Below are 17,554 nucleotides of genomic sequence, written 5' to 3' on the forward strand. Positions count from 1 at the left end.
AGCGGAGTTGAAAGAGGAAGGAAGAGTTGGGGAAAATACCAAGGAATCAACGACATCAAATAGAGAGGTAACATCAAGGAACAATGGATTCAGATTAGTGTTCTCTAAACTCTTAATTGTATGAGAACCATATATTGTGTTGTGAGAGCAAAGTAATTCAAGATCTGAAAGGGAAGAGGTAATTTCATAATAGTCATTGCATAATAGAAATTACATAATGAATTAAAAAAATTCTAACAGTTGGTATCAGAGCTAGGTTGTGAATTTCGTTGATTCTCCATAAGAGATCGGTTCTCCATTAAAGTTTTCCCCAAATTACATGAACCCTAGGTATTTTATATGATGGATTGGCATTATTTTGATGTTGAATAATTGCTTTGGATTCAATAATTGAAAACCCTAAGGTTTTGAAAGTTAGAAACATTGGATTTGAATCTGTAATTTGAGCAGGGCCATGTATCAGTGAGCAGGGCCATATATCAGTGAGCAGGGCCATGCATCAGGGAGTAGGGCCACGCATCAGGAACAAGCACGGCCATGCTTCCACGAAGCACGATCTTGCATAACGGAAGCACGACCTTGCATATTGTAAGCACGGTCGTGGATCAATTATAAGTACGGCCATGCATCAATTATAAGCACGGCTATGCATCAGGAAGAAGGGGCATGCATCAGGAATGAGCATGGCCTTGCTTCATCGAAGCACGACCATGCATTAAATAAAAGCACGGTTGTGCATAGGAATTTTACGGCAGAATAGAGAATATAATTCATAAAATATATAGATAATTTTAGAATTACATCAAAATGAATTTTACTCACCAAAGTGATTAAATTCTCAAGTTAATTAATTCTAAATTACATTATCATAATGAGAACTTCACAATTTAGTGCTTAATTTTAAGGGTAGCTTGTTAGTCACAAAAGTGGCCTACCTTTAAAAGTTCTTTAAGTATTTAATTGTGTTATAAATTGTTCAAAATTGTTTGATGCTATATGGAAACAAAGAGTGAACAATTTAGCTCATTAATTATAATGCTAGGAGATCGCCCAAAGGTAGATCATTGCATATGATTAATGACATTAAGGAGACATGTAAGCATTTCATAATATGTTTGTATATCCAAAGATGACTTGCATATTGGTTTGAGTGACTGGTTGTCAATTAAAGTTGTTTATTAGCATCATTATAGATAAATTGTGTATTTAGTCGTTACCCAAAGGTAAACTTAGATGCATAATTGATAACAGTTGACTGTCTGAATCCATTAAGTTTATTCAAAGCATAAATGTTTAAGCATGTGTTAAATATTTCAGTCTCTATGAATGCGTATGGCATGAGCAATGGCGTAGTCAAGTTCAATGGTCTTAATTATGATGATTGGGCTGAACAAGTTTGATTCCAGCTAGGTGTTATGGACTTAGACCTAGTAATCATTATGGAACAAGAGCCTGCAGCCATCACAGAGACCAGTACTGAAGAGGAAAGAACTCTTCGTGAGGCTTGGGAAAGGTCGAATAGGCTGAGCTTAAGCTTGCTGAAGATGACTATGGCTGAAAATCTAAAACCATCAATGCCAAAGACTGAAAATGCTAGGGAATTTATGGAAAAGGTAAAAGAGTATGCACAATCAGACATTACTGACAAGTCCATTACAGGCACCCTGTTGACTGAGCTAACTACTAAGAAGTTTGATTGGTCACGGCCCATTCATGACCATGTGACTGACATGATCAATCAAGCGGCAAAGTTGAAATCAATGGGCATGGAGGTAAAGGAATTCTTTTTAGTATTGTTCATTTTAAACTCACTCCCTCCTGAGTTTGGTCAGTTCCAGGTGAATTACAACACCATTAAGGATAAATGGAACATACAGGAAATTAAGGCCATGCTAGTTCAAGAGGAAGGGAGGCTGAAGAAGGTGAAAGAACACTCCGTCCATCTCACATTTCATGAAGGGGCTAGTAGTAGTAAGGCTAAGCCAGGTACGAAGGACAACAAGGACAAGAAGGATAAGGCCTTATTAAAGGTTCGTGAAGGCCGAATCCAGAAAGGCCAGAGGTGCTTCTTCTGCAAGAAGACTGGTCACTTCAAGAAAGATTATCCGAAGAGAAAGGTTTGGTTCAAAAGGAAAGGTATATATTATGTTTCAGTATGCTTTGAATTAAATCTTATTGAGGTACCTAAAAATACCTGGTGGTTAGATTCTGGTGCAACTACTCATGTGTCATATGTAATGCAGGGATTTCTTTTGATCCAACCCATAAGCAGAACTGAAAAGTTCTTGTACATGGGAAACAGAATGAAGGCACGGATAGAAGGAATATGGACTTACAGATTGATCTTGCATACTGGTTGTTACATAGATCTAGAAAAGTGTCTTTATGTTCCTCAATGTGCTAGAAATTTAGTTTCTGTTGCAAAGTTGGACGAATTTGGTTTTAATTTTAAGATTGGGAACGGTACCTTTTCTTTGTATAAACACTCATACTATTTTGGATCTGGTACATTAATTGATGGTTTATATCGTTTCAATCTTAATGTTAAATTTGTTGAATCTCTGTTTCATGTTGAGAGTACTATTAGTAGTAATTTGAATATACGTAATGAGTGCTCTGCTTTCTTGTGGCATCAAAGGTTAGATCACATATCCGAAGAAAGGATGATGAGGTTAATGAAAAGTGAAACTTTTACCTCAATTGGATTTTGTTGATTGGGATGTATGTGTGGATTGTATTAAAAGAAAACAAACTAAACACACATCAAAGAATCCAGCCACAAGAAGCAGTCAACTCTTCGAGTTGATACACACTGATATTTGTGGTCCATTTGACATCCCATCTTGGGGTGGTGAAAGATATTTCATTACCTTCATTGATGACTACTCACGTTATTGTTATCTGTATATGTTGCATGAAAAATCTCAATCAGTGGATGTCTTACAGGTATTCATTGATGAGGTGGAAAGGCAACTGGATAGAAAGGTAAAGGTTGTGAGGTCAGATAGAGGTGGTGAATATTATGAAAAATCTGATGAAAGTGGACAATGTCCAGGTCCATTTGCAAAACTTCTGGAAAGTCGAGGCATATATGCATAGTATACTATGCCTGGTACACCACAACAAAATGGTGTGGCTGAAAGGCAGAATCGTACTATCATGGAAATGGTTAGGAATATGTTGAGTTATAGTTCTATACCTATGTCTTTGTGGATGTACGCATTAAAGACCGCTGCATATCTGCTTAATAGAGTTCCTAGTAAGGCAGTTTCAAAGACTTCTTATGAATTTTGGACAGGAAAGAAACCCAATTTAAGACATCTTCATGTCTGGGGTTGTCCAGCAGAAGTAAGAGTGTATAATCCACATGAAAATAAGCTTGATGCTAGAACCATAAGCGGTTATTTCATCAAATATCCTGAAAAATCAAAGGGGTACAGATTCTACTGTCCTAACCATAGTATGAGAATAGTTGAGTCTGGAAATGAAAGGTTCATTGAAAATGGTCAGTTTAGTGAGAGTGGTGAAACACGAAAGGTGGAAATTAAAGAGACACGTGCGAAAACTCCTGTAATTAGTGTATCTTCTCCAGTTGTTGCTCTTCTTGTTGTATCATGGTCACACAACATAAGGAGACAACAAATTAATGTTCCAAACCCACAAGAACAACATATAGAGGATGAACCAGTTGAAAATGTGCAAGTCACAAGTGAGCAAGAGAAATGTGAACTACAAGAGATAACATTAAGGAGGTTTATAAGGCAGAAAAGACTAGCTATTTCAAATGACTATGTGGTTTACTCACTTGAGCATGAATGTGACTTGAGTATTGATGAGGATCCAGTCTTATTTAAGCAAGCCATGGAATGTTACACTTCTGAAAAGTAGTTGAATGCCATGAAAGAAGAGTTAAAATCAATGAGTGACAACAAGGTATGGGATCTAGTCGAGTTGCCTGAAGGTTCAAAACGAGTCGGTTGCAAGTGGGTCTTTAAGACCAAATGTGACTCAAAAGGCAACGTTGAGAGATATAAGGCTAGACTTGTTGCTAAAGGATACACTCAAAAGAATGGCATAGACTATAAAGAGACCTTTTTTCTAGTCTCAAAGAAGGACTCTTTAAGAATTGTTATGGCTTTGGTGGCTCATTATGACTTAGAGCTCCACCAAATGAATGTAAAGACCGCCTTTCTGAATGGTGATTTGGAAGAGGAAGTTTATATGGATCAGCCAGATGGCTTCTTGATCGCAGGTAAAGAAAGTATGGTGTGTAAGTTAAAGAAATCAATATATGGGTTGAAACAGGCTTCCAAACAGTGGTATCTTAAGTTCAATGATACCATCATGTCATACGGTTTTGTAGAGAATACTATTGACCGGTGTATCTATATGAAGGTCAGTGGGAGTAAGTTCATCATTTTAGTCCTGTATATTGATGACATTCTTCTTGCTACTAATGATGTTGGGCTGTTGCATAATGTAAAGGAATTTCTCTCTAAGAACTTTGAGATGAAAGATATTGGTGAGGCTTCCTATGTGATTGGAATAGAAATATTCCGTAATAGATCATAAGGATTACTAGGATTGTCTCAAAAAGGCTACATCAACAAAGTACTAGAGAGATTCAAAAGGGAGACAAATTTAGTGAAATACAATGTCTCAAGAATGAGTTGGAGCAGAAAGCAATGGAATCCATTCCCTATGCATCAATGGTCGGGAGTTTAATGTATGCTCAGACATGCACTCGGCCTGATATCAATTTTGCTGTTGGAATGTTAGGCCGATATCAAAGTAATCCCGGAATGGACCACTGGAAGGCTGTAAAGAAAGTCCTTAGGTATTTACAAGGCACCAAGGACTACATGCTTACTTATAGAAGATCTAGTCAACTGGAAGTGGTTGGCTACTCGGATTCAGACTATGCTGGATGTGTAGACTCAAGGAAATCGACCTTTGCCTACATCTTCTTGTTAGCTGGAGGTGCGATTTTATGGAAGAGCGGAAATGAGTCCATTATTGGTACGTCTACCATGGAAGCAGAATTTGTGGCATACTTTGAGGCCACTATTCATGCTTTGTGGCTGCGGAACTTTGTCTTAGGGCTTGGTATTGTTGATAATATAGAAAAGCTGCTGAGAATGTACTGTGATAATTCCGCAGCCGTCTTTTTCTCTAAGAATGATAAGAATTCAAAGGGAGCAAAGCATATGGACTTAAAATACTTATCAGTGAAAGAAGAAGTGCGGAAACAGAAAGTGTCTATTGAACATATTGGTACTGATTTAATGATAGTGGATCCGCTAACTAAGGGATTGCCCCTAAAACGTTTTCTGGCTATGTTGGTAGAATGGGCATTATAGACAAGTCCTTGTTAGCATGATTGTGTAATTCACATATATGTGTATAGATTGTTTTGCTCATATTATTGTAGACATTTTGGGAATTCAATAAAAGTATTGTTTCTACTTGTTTACTTGTTATCTGAATTGTGTTAATGTACATGTATGGTTTGAGTTTGATAACAGGTTGAGTGTTAAAAACACATTAGAGTTACAGTCTGTAGTATGATTGATTAAAGCTATTTTGATTTGGGTTGGTTCTGTGATACTTGGAAGGAATCATGTCGTCAAATGACTTGTGACCGCCATGATCTGATAAACTTAAATCATTAAAAGATGATGACTTGATATTATCAATGATATACGCACTTACAGTTCATTGAATCTTCAAGTCGTCACATAGGTCAAGTGGGAGATTGTTAGATTATTTTAATAATCTTGTTATAGTGGCCTATGTAACTTATAGCATGACTCTAATTAATGATTTAATGTGATGATGGTTAAATATAAAATATAGAGTCATTGAGGGTATAATTGTAAATATAATTATAAGGAAACCCTCCCCTCTCCCTTCATATAAATTAAAGAGCGGTTACCAAATGAGGGTTACGACATTCCCTAATTTCTCACTTTTCACTATTTCTAAGTGAGCTCACGGTAAACGCATAAGAAACTTTCTCTCAACCATTCGAGAGGAGCTGAAAGAGGAAGGAAGAGTTGGAAAAAATACCAAGGAATCAACGACATCAAATAGAGAGGTAACATCAAGGAACAATGAATTCAGGTTAGTGCTCTCTAAACCCTAAATTATATGAGAACCATATATTGTGTTGTGAGAGCAACGTAATTCAAGATGGGAAAAGGTAATTTCATAATAGTCATTGCATAATAAAAATTACATAATGGGTTAAAGAAAATTCTAACACTTTCCATCATAGTCCTTCGCCCTCTCTACCACCCCATCTTTCCACTTGTCACTACCCACTCCTGGTTGGATAGAGGACGTGAATGAGGATTTACCTAACCTACCCTTAGACCCTGATGTACCACGGACTACCTCCTCAGAATCTGACCCTTCCGAGGAGTACACTCCCTGGATTGAGACCCTTGGAGGTCTTGTTTATTTTGGAAGGAAGTGAGACTGCATAAGAGATTTCACGGGGCAGACTGCCTTTTTGTTTGTTTTGATATTGTGTGATGTTATCCATCTAACATGCAGTAATGTGTAGTATACTTTTCACTTCTTTTATGTGATGTAACTTGAGATTTCACTTGATAATTCTATGTACATTAAATTATGTTTGACTTATGATGTTTTTTTTTTATTATAATGGTGCTAGTATAATATTCTGTTAGTCTTACACAATCGCTTAGAGAATGCGTATAATAGATATTTTAATAACTTAGATTATGTACGGTTAACTCTTTTCAAGAATCATAAACGCCCTCAGTATACATAGTTATATAATATATGTACTTGTTGTATGTGGAATATTGGAATGCTAAGGTGTCGAATGCAAGTTGTAAAATTTGAAGACAAAAGGAAACGTTAAAATTGGATTGCTTGTGGAAACCTACCGTTCATTCTTTGCCACAAATTAAAATGGACAAAGCCAATTAAGTTCCAACTTTCACGACCCTTCTCAAATGTTATGTCTTGAAAATAATATTGTTTAGTAAAGTCTATAAAAGGCCAATGCTTGTACCGAGAGTTAGGATTAATTAAGAGTTGAAATATTCAGTTTTTTCTCTCTTTTTTTCTATTTGCTGTGCGTTTGTTTGTTTGAGAAAAATATTTAGAGTTTAGTTATAATGTCTCACTGATATCAAGCTTTTTATTTAAAACTAGAAAGAAAAATCTCACCGACAGTTAACGCCCAAGAACAATGTTGAAAGAACATTCAAGTTTAATGGTAAGAATGTTATTGCACATCAAAATGAAAATGAAAAATGATGGATGGTTATATTTTTGGGTACAAGTTTAGAAAGAAAAATGAAAATGAAATAAGAAATGTTGTAATAATTAGACAAAATTCTAATACCAAGACAGGTATGACAATTTAAAAAATGCGTTTGGGTCACTTCCAATTGTTGGCAACAATGTGAGCCAAATCCACAACCCTTTGGGAGTAACCCCACTCATTGTCATACCAAGCAATGACCTTGACCATGTCATCTCCCATGACCATAGTCAACGATGAGTCAACGGTTGATGATACATCAGTGCACCTAAAATCTACAGATACTAAGGGCTCATCACACACAGAGAGAATGCCCTTAAGCTCTTTATCTGCACTTTCTCTAAAAGCAGCATTAACTTCTTCAGCAAAGGTCTTCTTGGAGACCTGAACAACAAGGTCCACCACTGAAACATTTGGGGTTGGCACACGAAGGGCAATGCCATTGAGCTTCCCTTTGATGGTTGGGAGGACAAGTGCCACAGCCTTTGCTGCTCCTGTTGATGTGGGCACAATGTTAAGAGCAGCAGCTCTTGCTCGCCTCAGGTCACGGTGGCTTGCATCCAGAAGCCTTTGGTCACCAGTGTATGAGTGAGTCGTTGTCATTGTCCCCTTGATAATACCTGTCATCAATTTCAATTACCATGCTACCCAATATGCTTTTTAATCCCTTTCCAGAGACAAATTTTACATCAAATGAGAAAAAGAGTGTCAATTTAATTATTAACTTAAAATTACTGAGAGAGGTTTGTCTCTTAGTTGTTAGCAAAGCATTAAAAAAATGTTGCAATAAGGTGAATTACCAAATTTCTGATCAATGACCTTTACAAACGGTGCAAGGCAATTAGTGGTGCAGGAAGCATTGCTGATGATGGGTTCATCGGGATTGTAAGCATCAGCATTGACACCAACCACATAGGTGGGAATATCTCCTTTGCCAGGGGCTGTGATCAGAACCTTCTTTGCTCCTGCCTTAACGTGCTTTCCTGCACCTTCTCTGTCCACAAACACCCCTGTTCCTTCAATCACCAAGTCGATTCCCAAGTCCCTGCCACACCATATGCACACTTTACTTTTACAAATACTGGTCGTTTTAGCGAAGAGACGTTTTTATTGAAGAGATCTTGTATCATCTATCACGTTCAAAAATTTCAGAGTTAGTAAGCAATCTGGTCCCTCAAAAAGTGAAAACCTCAATAGTTCTTGACAATTTTTGTTTATAGAAATTTGTCTTTTGGCATGTTAGAGAGTGGGATACAAAGGCTAGAAAGATGAAGAAGAATGAGCATACTTCCAAGGGAGGTTGACAGGGTTGCGGTCAGAGACAACCTTAATGATTTTTCCATCAGCAGAGATTGCATTATCACCAACAGGCTTGACATCAGCCTCAAAGATTCCGAGGGTGGAATCATACTTAAGAAGGTGAGAGGCTTGCTTGACTCCTCCAGTGTCATTTATGGCAATCACATCTAAAGGTGAGTCCTTGCGACCGTGCCAACACCTCAAGAAGTTCCTCCCAATCCTCCCAAATCCATTTATGGCCACCTTCAGTTTTGCTTCTGCTACACCTTTCCTATATCCTCCACTGCTTCCAATCTACGTACATAACACAATCTTGTAAAACATAATCTAAAATTTGTTCGTATTTGTTTACAGTGCCATAGCCATTAAAAAAATGTGCAAAGCGATGATCATGTATCAAAAGTGTGCATTTTTGGTGTAGACATGTGATCCAACATTTCTGTGCATAATAAATATTTCATGAATCTAAGAGGGCCTGACTCTAGTAGAGAAAGAATATTCGATAACAACATTTTTCTATACCCCATGTATCTATGGAAAATGTGGATCTTTGATACTTAGTATATATTATATCTACCAAAGATCAGTCATATAGTTCAATTCAAGCTTTCAATGAGTTACCCCCTGAATTTGATTATAATAATTTATTGTATGCACATTAAGACTTGGCAAGTTTCATTATTTTACAATAAATTAACCAATAAGTAAAACACTTACTGCTGAGGTCTGGAAGGCAATGATCGAATGGAAGTCCTCAGAAATTTTTTTGGAAGAAAAGGGAAGGTAACCTATTGATGAATTTCGAAGGCCAGAGAATTCAGAGAAGCCCTTCCCATTTGCCTGAATAGAGTAAGTAACAATGATAAGCTATTTATTATACAAACAGCTAGGTTTAGTTCAACATAAAGTGACACTACAATTATATGTGCCTTTCATAATGTGCATGTAAATCACACATTGCAAAAAAGAATTAACTTCTTGAACCTGAAGAGCAGGTTTGGCTACAGAGAGAGTAGCCGAAGCCATTATTCAGCTATCAATGGAGACTGAAAATATTTTTATGGAGCAAGTGTAGCAGCAGAGTGGACTTGGAGTAAGCAAAAGGGTTGAAACAAAAATAATTTTCAGGTTCAATAATAGGACCTATTAATTTTAATATGCGACTAAAAGGATGTGTGGTTGTGATTGATGGAGCTGAGTGAGGATGAGATTATGGATAGCCTCTCATTCAAATTAATGGCTGTGATTGGAGCTTTCTTCTTATGCTTGTAAGTCCAATCATTAGGCTTCTCCCTTTTTCCTACTCCTTATTGATAATTGGGCTTGAGCCTCAAATCCTAAGTAGGTCATTTTGATTCCATTGCTTGGGTAATAAAAATCTTGGCAAATTCTACACCCATTTTATCGTAAAACGATTGGCTCTGTTTGTGCGTAGACAAATGCATGCATACACATACTAGTGGATGAATGACAAATTTGAAGGATAAAAATAACATGATTGTATTAACATGTTAAATATATGCTATAAGGTTCTTTAAAGTTAATAGCATGAAAATTTGGATGTTTTATTAATAATTTCAGATAAAAAATAAAATGAAAATTAGGTTTTTGGGTTAAATTTTTATATCACTCATGAATTATGAATAAAATTTGTATAATATCTTGTAGATTTTTTTAAAACTATCCATGCCTTATTTATATATTTAGAAATTAATTTTCACATATATTTCATGAATTTGAAAATTTTAGTGATTTTCGCTTTATTGTTTTAACTTTCCTACGGAATAATTGAAAAACTTTATATAAATGCATGAAATATAATTAAAATATAGAGTAAATATATAAATTACTCCTTAAGAGTGACACTCTATTTACATTTGATTCTTGAATATTTCGCTTTGGATAATTTAGTCCTTGAATATATTAATTTGTTTATAGTTTAGTCTTTTTAGTAACTAACTCTGCTGCAAGAGTGTTAGAATGTACAAAGTAATTTGATTCTCACTTCTATATACAAAATGTATCAAGTGAGAGAGGGGGGGGGGGTTAATACAAGAGTGAGATAAGTAAATTTAGATCATTCAATTATTGACATATAGTTAAGATTAAAATATTTAAAAAACTACATGATCACTTCAAAAACTCACTAGACCTTTTAAAATAAACTCATATGACTTATATATTTTAATTTTAACCATTAATAATGAAATATACTAATCAAAATTTGTTCCTCTCAATCTAACATAAAAAAAAATTCCTATTACTTAATATATTATCACATACACATTTAATTTAAATATGCAATCAATGTGAATATTTTTTTACTTTATCATCCGATCATAGATTGTCATATTAGTAAAAATTAAAAACCACATACATGATGTATTTCAATTTATAGACAATATAAAATATTTTACATTAATAGTATATCAAAATTAAACTTTTCCTCCATCTTTCTATATATATATATATATATATATATATATATATAATACATGGTATTGTTAAAATAAAAATAAAAATTATATAGTAAAATTTTAAATTTTATTAGATAAAAAAATTATTTAAATTTTAAAGTAGTTGTGGGAGGAACAATAACTTGTCACAGTCAATTGCATATTTGAGCAACAAATTCCTTGACTTACTTATGTTTCATAAATATTAATGATTAAATAAGAATAAGTATGATGAAATTATTTGACAAGAAGAAAAAGTGTATTACGATTAGTTTATTAGATACTAAAGTTATATTTTACTTAGTGTCTGTTCTTTTGATTTAAACCATAAAGTATATTTAATCTTTCTCAAGCCAAGTACCACTATCACTATAGTAGACGACAAAACTCTCTTTTTTTAATATTTAAAACAATTGCATTCATTAGAATTTAAATTTAAAATTATATGTTAAATTACAAAAACTCATTATAATACTAATTGATCTTGTGGTTTAAATGTATTTAACTTGAAATCATGTGTTATATATTTTTATATATGGTTTCCCTTGGTTTTATTTTTTTTTATTTTCATTGGTTTTCATCCTTAATTTTTATTTTACATAATCTTTACTATTACTTAGTGATATTATATTAACTACTATTTTAAGATAGTAATTAATGGCATATAATTATATATATATATATATATATATATATATATATATATCCCATTATTAATAATTAATGACAAATCATTTTAAAATAATAGATTTTACAAAAATAAAAAAATTACAAAGATAATCATACTAAGTGATATTTACAAGATTTAATTTATCCTTAAAATTTATAGTTTTTTTGAAAAGAAGGGGTTTTCGTTTTATCACAACCTTGGAAAAAACTTTTTGCAAACTTTTTAAGAAAATAATTTTTCTAGCTTAAGAAAAAAAATTAAAACCAAGTTTTTTTTATTTTAAAAAACGTATTCAATTACCATAAAATGTTTTAAATGTTTCCAAAGAAAAAATATCTTTAATTCTTTTCTTCAAGATCTTTAATCTTGTATTTAAAAAATTATACAAATGGCAACTATAATCAAGCATTTAGCGGTTTTGCCCAATTCTAACAGATTAGGATCCTATAAATGATGATTATGGTCTTAGACCAAAATGAGTATAATGAAGCACTTATAAGTTTCTCCTTGGGGAATTTTGGTTGCTTTAAAAATAAAACTAGTTAATGACAAAGTAGTAGTACTCACGGACCTTCTTGATGGAGAATGTCATTTTGCGGGCAATAGGAACCCAACACAAACGTCACATATTGGACCTGATACTACTAATCGACAAATGGTGAAGCTTATGGCCATTCTTTACTTGGGTTCTTGTGCTTTTGGGTTTATCTGCTTTTGGGTTCAAAATTTGGCCACAAATCCAAATTATAGTACGGTTTTTTCGTTAGACAATCAATGTTCACTTGAAGAGGCTAACCTAAGCTAAATCTTGTGATTGATCAGATTTGATGGAAGTTCAAAGCCATAGTAGCCTTCAACAGGGGATGTCTAGAACTTGGTACTGAGACCCTTGATGGACATGTCGAATAAATTTAAACCCCTTTTGTGTAGGTTTGGTGGTTATTATTGCTATTCTTTCCATGCCTATCCACACTCATTTCATTCAACAAAATAGTGGTAGAGCCATCCATAAAGTGATTCAAACTATGAGGTGTTAATAAGAGCATTGCAATTTTTCACTCTTCCTCTTTGCTACAAATTCTCAAATCGAAATTATTTTTTACTTTAATGAAACCAGTTTTGACAGGAGATTGGGGTTGGACTGCATCTTTGCTTTCTCTCCTCTTTTTAAACTATATATATTATGGTGCAAGAAGCCTTAACCAGTTAACTTAACCGAATAATTGGGTCCTTGTTGGCATGACCAAGCGTTCAATCAAACAGAATAAATAAATAAGTAAAGCGAAGGTGCCCTACAAAGCTTGCCTTTATTCTTATATTTTTTGTAACCCAAATTCGGTACTTAATTTTTCTTTCACATATCACTCTCACTTATTGCTTCTTTATCTAATTATAAATTATTATATTAATAAAATTTATTATTTTTTATTATAATTGATTTAAAAATATTGAACTCTATTTTGAACGTTTTATTGTTGGTCGAGGTCAACAAATTCTCGACAGCAGCAGTCAATACAAAAGGTTAGGCTTGTGAAGAGAGAATATCCCAGAGGCTGAAATAATGCATGGCACTGATATATAAAGGATTTTCTAATTTAAATAAGTGGGTGGAGTTATGGAAGATCGAACATCGTTTTTAAGCAATGCTTCCTTTGGAATTAAATTTTAAAGAAAAAAAGATATAATTCTTTTTATAAATCTTTTAGTTAAAGTAAACTAATAAATTTACATAAATTTAATATGCTAATAAATTATTTACTATTATAAATATTATTAAATTTTTATTTTAAAAGGATATTCATTTTCTCTTTTTCTCTTCTCTAAAATTTAATTCTTGATAAACATACTTTGTTATTGGGTGCAACGATTATCTCAGAGCATTCGAGAAAGGGGTAGATTGCACAGTTAGCTCAGCCACGATAAATGTTATGGAAAGGAAAGTGATAAGGCCGCAAGTGACCTTTAAATTTAATATTAGTGATAACAAATAACTTTTTGTGTAATGTAGGATTATCATTAAAATAAATAATTAAAAATATATTATATGAATAATTTTAAATTTAACGAATTTTACAAAGTATAAATATTATAATTATTCATAATAAAAATTTCATCATATCAAATATAATTAAAATTAAATTGTAAAAAGTTTAAAAATAAATCCATAATATAAAGAAAACTATTTAACATGTTGAAAAAAAATAAAAAGTTAATCTAAAGAGCATTCTCATCTGAGTATACTTTTAAAAATATTTTTATTTTAAAATTAGTAGTCACATTTATATATAAGTATTACATTATTTAATCAGAGAAACTAAGAAGCTAATTAAAGACTTGTTTGTTTATTTTTTAAAATTTATTTTATATTTATAGTTTACTTTTTAAAAAATGTTTTAAAAAAAATAATATCTACTTTTTATTTTTAGACTAATTTGATTTTCTACATTCATTTTTTTTATAATCCATGTTCTTTTTACAATGTTCAATCTACTTCTCTCATTTACTTGTTTTTATCCCATCATAAAAATTTGTTTTGAAAAATTATTCTACGAAGTAGGATGAAAAATCCAAAAGACAAAATCACACTGAGACAAGTCACCAGATTTATAATCTAGTGACCTTTGCCAGTTGCAACAAGAAACTTGGTGTATAAGGATCCACAGAACTAGTAAGTGGTATGTTATCCATTGCTGGATAATAAAATAAACTGATTTTTTTTCACTCCAGAGAATAATATTAATGTATTTTTTTTTTCAATTAATACACATAATTCTATTATTTTTTATCAGTTCTATATTTTTATCTTCTAATTTTTACATTATTTTTTTCAAATTCAATCTTCTCAAAATAATTATTTTCAAAATTTATTTTTCATTAAACTTTTCTTTTTTGTCTCAAATCTTAACTACTACTTGTACTCTCAAATTATTTTTTAATTTTTTAAAAATTAAATTTGTTCCTCCTAAATTAAAATTACATGTAAAATTTTGCTTTTTTAAAAAAAATTTAATTTATTGTATTAGAATTTTTAATATTTCCTCTCAACATTTTTTAATGTATATATTAAATTTTTATTTAAATTATAAAATACTCATATGTTATACCAAATACTTGCTAGTTTTATTCGAATGAACTGAAAATGACCTTTGAGGCATAAAAAAATAACTTGCACAGTAACAAATCATGTTGCATGATTATTATTTGGATTTTAAAATTCAATCATTTATTCTGCCAAGAATAAAATTCAATTGTGCAGTGGGTATAATTGATTTTGATAAAAAGTAAGAACTTATAGCATTTTTTTTAACAATAAACGATTTTGTATGAGACCCAGAAAACATACCTATACTTACATTTTAAAAGTAATTTTATTTTACTATTTAAATAAAATCATTTTTTAATCACAATTCTTTAAAATTAATTCTATTTTTACAATTATGCTTTAGTCGATGCAATCCACAAAATTCTCATAATTGTTGTTTTTCAATTCTTAATAAATTGTGTGGCGAATTGCAAAAAAAAATGGTTGAGAAGAGTGGTTATGAATATCGAAACAATAAGCTTTGCTTACACTGAAAGCTGTCCCCAAATGCTTTTGCGTTGTAATAAAAATGAAAGTTACAATGAAAGTGCCATTTAATATTAATAGAAAAGGAAAGGCACACATAATGTAATGCACACTATTCCTCTATATATAGTTCCCCTTTCAACGATTTGGCTGCAAAAAAAAGAAACTGTTTAATACACTTTCATTTGAGTCCTTCTTGACCCCATTTCACTGTTCTCTCCAATAGACTATAATCTGACCACAAACATGGCAAAAGAAGTGGACTTCAAGGTCAACCTACGTATTATTAATTTCTTTTTTTTATTTTTCTTTCTTTTTCATCTTCACCTTACCAAATAATGGTTGAATTGAAATGAATTTCCTTTGAATTTGTTCCAGAATATTGAATTGAAGGTGTCAGCTAACTGTTGTGAAGGATGCAAGAGGAAAGTTAAGAAGGCACTGAGAAACACTGAAGGTACTAAATACAATACAAGGTGGTTGAAATTTGTTCACTTTTATTGCTTTCTGACGATGATTGGTTCACTATGTTTTAGGTGTTTTGAACATATACATAGACCCCTTGCAGCCGAAAATAACAGTATTAGGAAATGTGAACCCACACATTTTGATTAAAAAGCTTCTAAAAGTTGGAAAACGTGCAGAACTGTGTAGCTATGAGAAAGTTGAAGCTGAAAAGGAGGAAGAGAAGGAAAAACAGGACACAGTGTGTGAGCAACAAAAACATCCTCATGGATGTGACATTAAAATTGAGAAGATTAAGGATGTCACAAAAGGAGGCAAAAGAAAATCTTCAGAAGAAGACAACAAAATGACTTCAAATACTCCTAATCCTCAAGAAATGAAGAAAGACCCCTTTTTACCTCCTCATCAAGAAGTGAATTTCATGGTTCATCCAAGCATGCACCCTTATAGTAACATTAAAAATCACCCTCAGTATTGTTACATTGTCCAGCCTAGCCCAGTTGCAATACCCTATTATGCAATTCCTTCATATTCAGCTCCTCCTCTGCCTCAAGCTAAAGCTAGTGTTGAAGAGTACTACCACTTTGACATGCCAAGATTTCAGCCCCCATTTTTGAGACCAACAGTGCAAGTAGGGGACTATTTCAGTGATGAAAACACCATGGGATGCCATGTGATGTGAATGTTAGCTATCCCCATTATACACCATATTTGTGGCTTAACATAGAACACAAAAAATCATACTAGCTAGTTTCATGTTCTGTGCCATTGTTCTTGTAGGAAGCTGGATTAATCTTTTAATTAGGTAGTATAAGTGATAATTTGTCACTTCCCAGCCATAAAGTCTAATTGGCTTATCACAGTTTTGGTCACTTATCGTTATGTTCATTTGACTCAAGTTAATTGTCAATTCCAAAAAGAGAATATAGGTAACTGTTTGAATACCATGATTTCCAAAATCGGATAGGATTGGAGTAGCTGCTTCGAATGTTCGATTAGTTGAATTGAATACCATTATATTCCATATTTTGATCGAATTGAAAAACCTTTCTAATTAGATGGGTTATGAACAGGTCAAATTGGTGGTTTAATTATTCAGATTTATTTATTTTAGTTATGTATTCTTTTGTGTTGGCATATGGCTTATATAATATAAGATCTGGTTAAGTAGTATTCTAAGAAAAGCTTTAAAATATTAAAAATTATGTTAAAAATATATTACAAATTATGATAAAAATATATTGATAATTAAGCGGCAATCCTGAAATTTGAACTCACCTTATACTCCATGTATCACGAGACACCATTACCCCTAATTAGGTCAAAATTAGTTTATATATTACTTTTTAAATAAGTTAAATTTATACATTTCAATTAATAACTTATATTTATCTGATGATTTTACTTTTATTAATAATTTTTTTAATTTTTAATACATGTAGTATTATTTTTTATAGGCTTAAATATGAAAGTAGTATTTATATTTATCTATATTTCTATTTTTAGTCTCTCTATATATATTTTTTTAATAAAAGTGGTCATTCCATTTATCCGCAATTTTTATTTTAGTTCTTTCAACATAGGACGTTACAGAATAAATAAATTTTATGCTTAAATATGAATGTAATTTTTATAATTATTTATATTTTTGTTTTTGGTTTTTTTTCATTTTTTATTAAAAATATAAAAATTAAATCTTAAAATATAAAATATAAAATATAAAATAATTAAATAATTTTAAAAATATACACATAAATTAATCTGAACTACATATTTTTTTTTAATTAAAACACATA

At 32.1% G+C, this 17,554-nt stretch overlaps 2 protein-coding genes across 4 annotated transcripts; one reads left to right on the forward strand and one right to left on the reverse strand.

The window, feature by feature from the left end:
• Nucleotides 1–7,230: 7,230 nt before the first annotated feature.
• LOC113866973 (glyceraldehyde-3-phosphate dehydrogenase A, chloroplastic-like) lies at nucleotides 7,231–9,742 on the reverse strand. Of its 3 annotated transcripts, none has more exons than XM_027501830.1 (5): nucleotides 9,584–9,742; nucleotides 9,317–9,439; nucleotides 8,589–8,893; nucleotides 8,101–8,345; nucleotides 7,231–7,920 (listed from the first exon to the last, which is right to left on the reverse strand). In XM_027501830.1, exons 1-5 carry the CDS (start codon nucleotides 9,623–9,625, stop codon nucleotides 7,418–7,420), a joined length of 1,218 nt encoding a protein of 405 aa, XP_027357631.1. In that variant the 5' UTR covers nucleotides 9,626–9,742; the 3' UTR covers nucleotides 7,231–7,417. The 3 variants fall into 3 exon arrangements, with proteins under 3 accessions (XP_027357631.1, XP_027357632.1, XP_027357633.1); XM_027501831.1 differs by having other exon boundaries at nucleotides 7,232–7,920; nucleotides 9,311–9,439; XM_027501832.1 differs by having other exon boundaries at nucleotides 7,232–7,920; nucleotides 9,317–9,427; nucleotides 9,584–9,725.
• Nucleotides 9,743–15,429: 5,687 nt separating this feature from the next.
• Nucleotides 15,430–16,483, forward strand: LOC113868049 (heavy metal-associated isoprenylated plant protein 33-like). Its single transcript, XM_027503602.1, has 3 exons — nucleotides 15,430–15,563; nucleotides 15,672–15,750; nucleotides 15,830–16,483. The coding sequence occupies exons 1-3, from the start codon at nucleotides 15,540–15,542 to the stop codon at nucleotides 16,438–16,440; spliced, it is 714 nt and encodes a 237-aa protein (XP_027359403.1). The 5' UTR covers nucleotides 15,430–15,539; the 3' UTR covers nucleotides 16,441–16,483.
• Nucleotides 16,484–17,554: the final 1,071 nt, after the last annotated feature.

Source organism: Abrus precatorius, unplaced genomic scaffold, assembly GCF_003935025.1.
Source record: "Abrus precatorius isolate BTA unplaced genomic scaffold, Abrus_2018 Scaffold5, whole genome shotgun sequence".
Lineage (NCBI taxonomy): Eukaryota > Viridiplantae > Streptophyta > Magnoliopsida > Fabales > Fabaceae > Abrus > Abrus precatorius.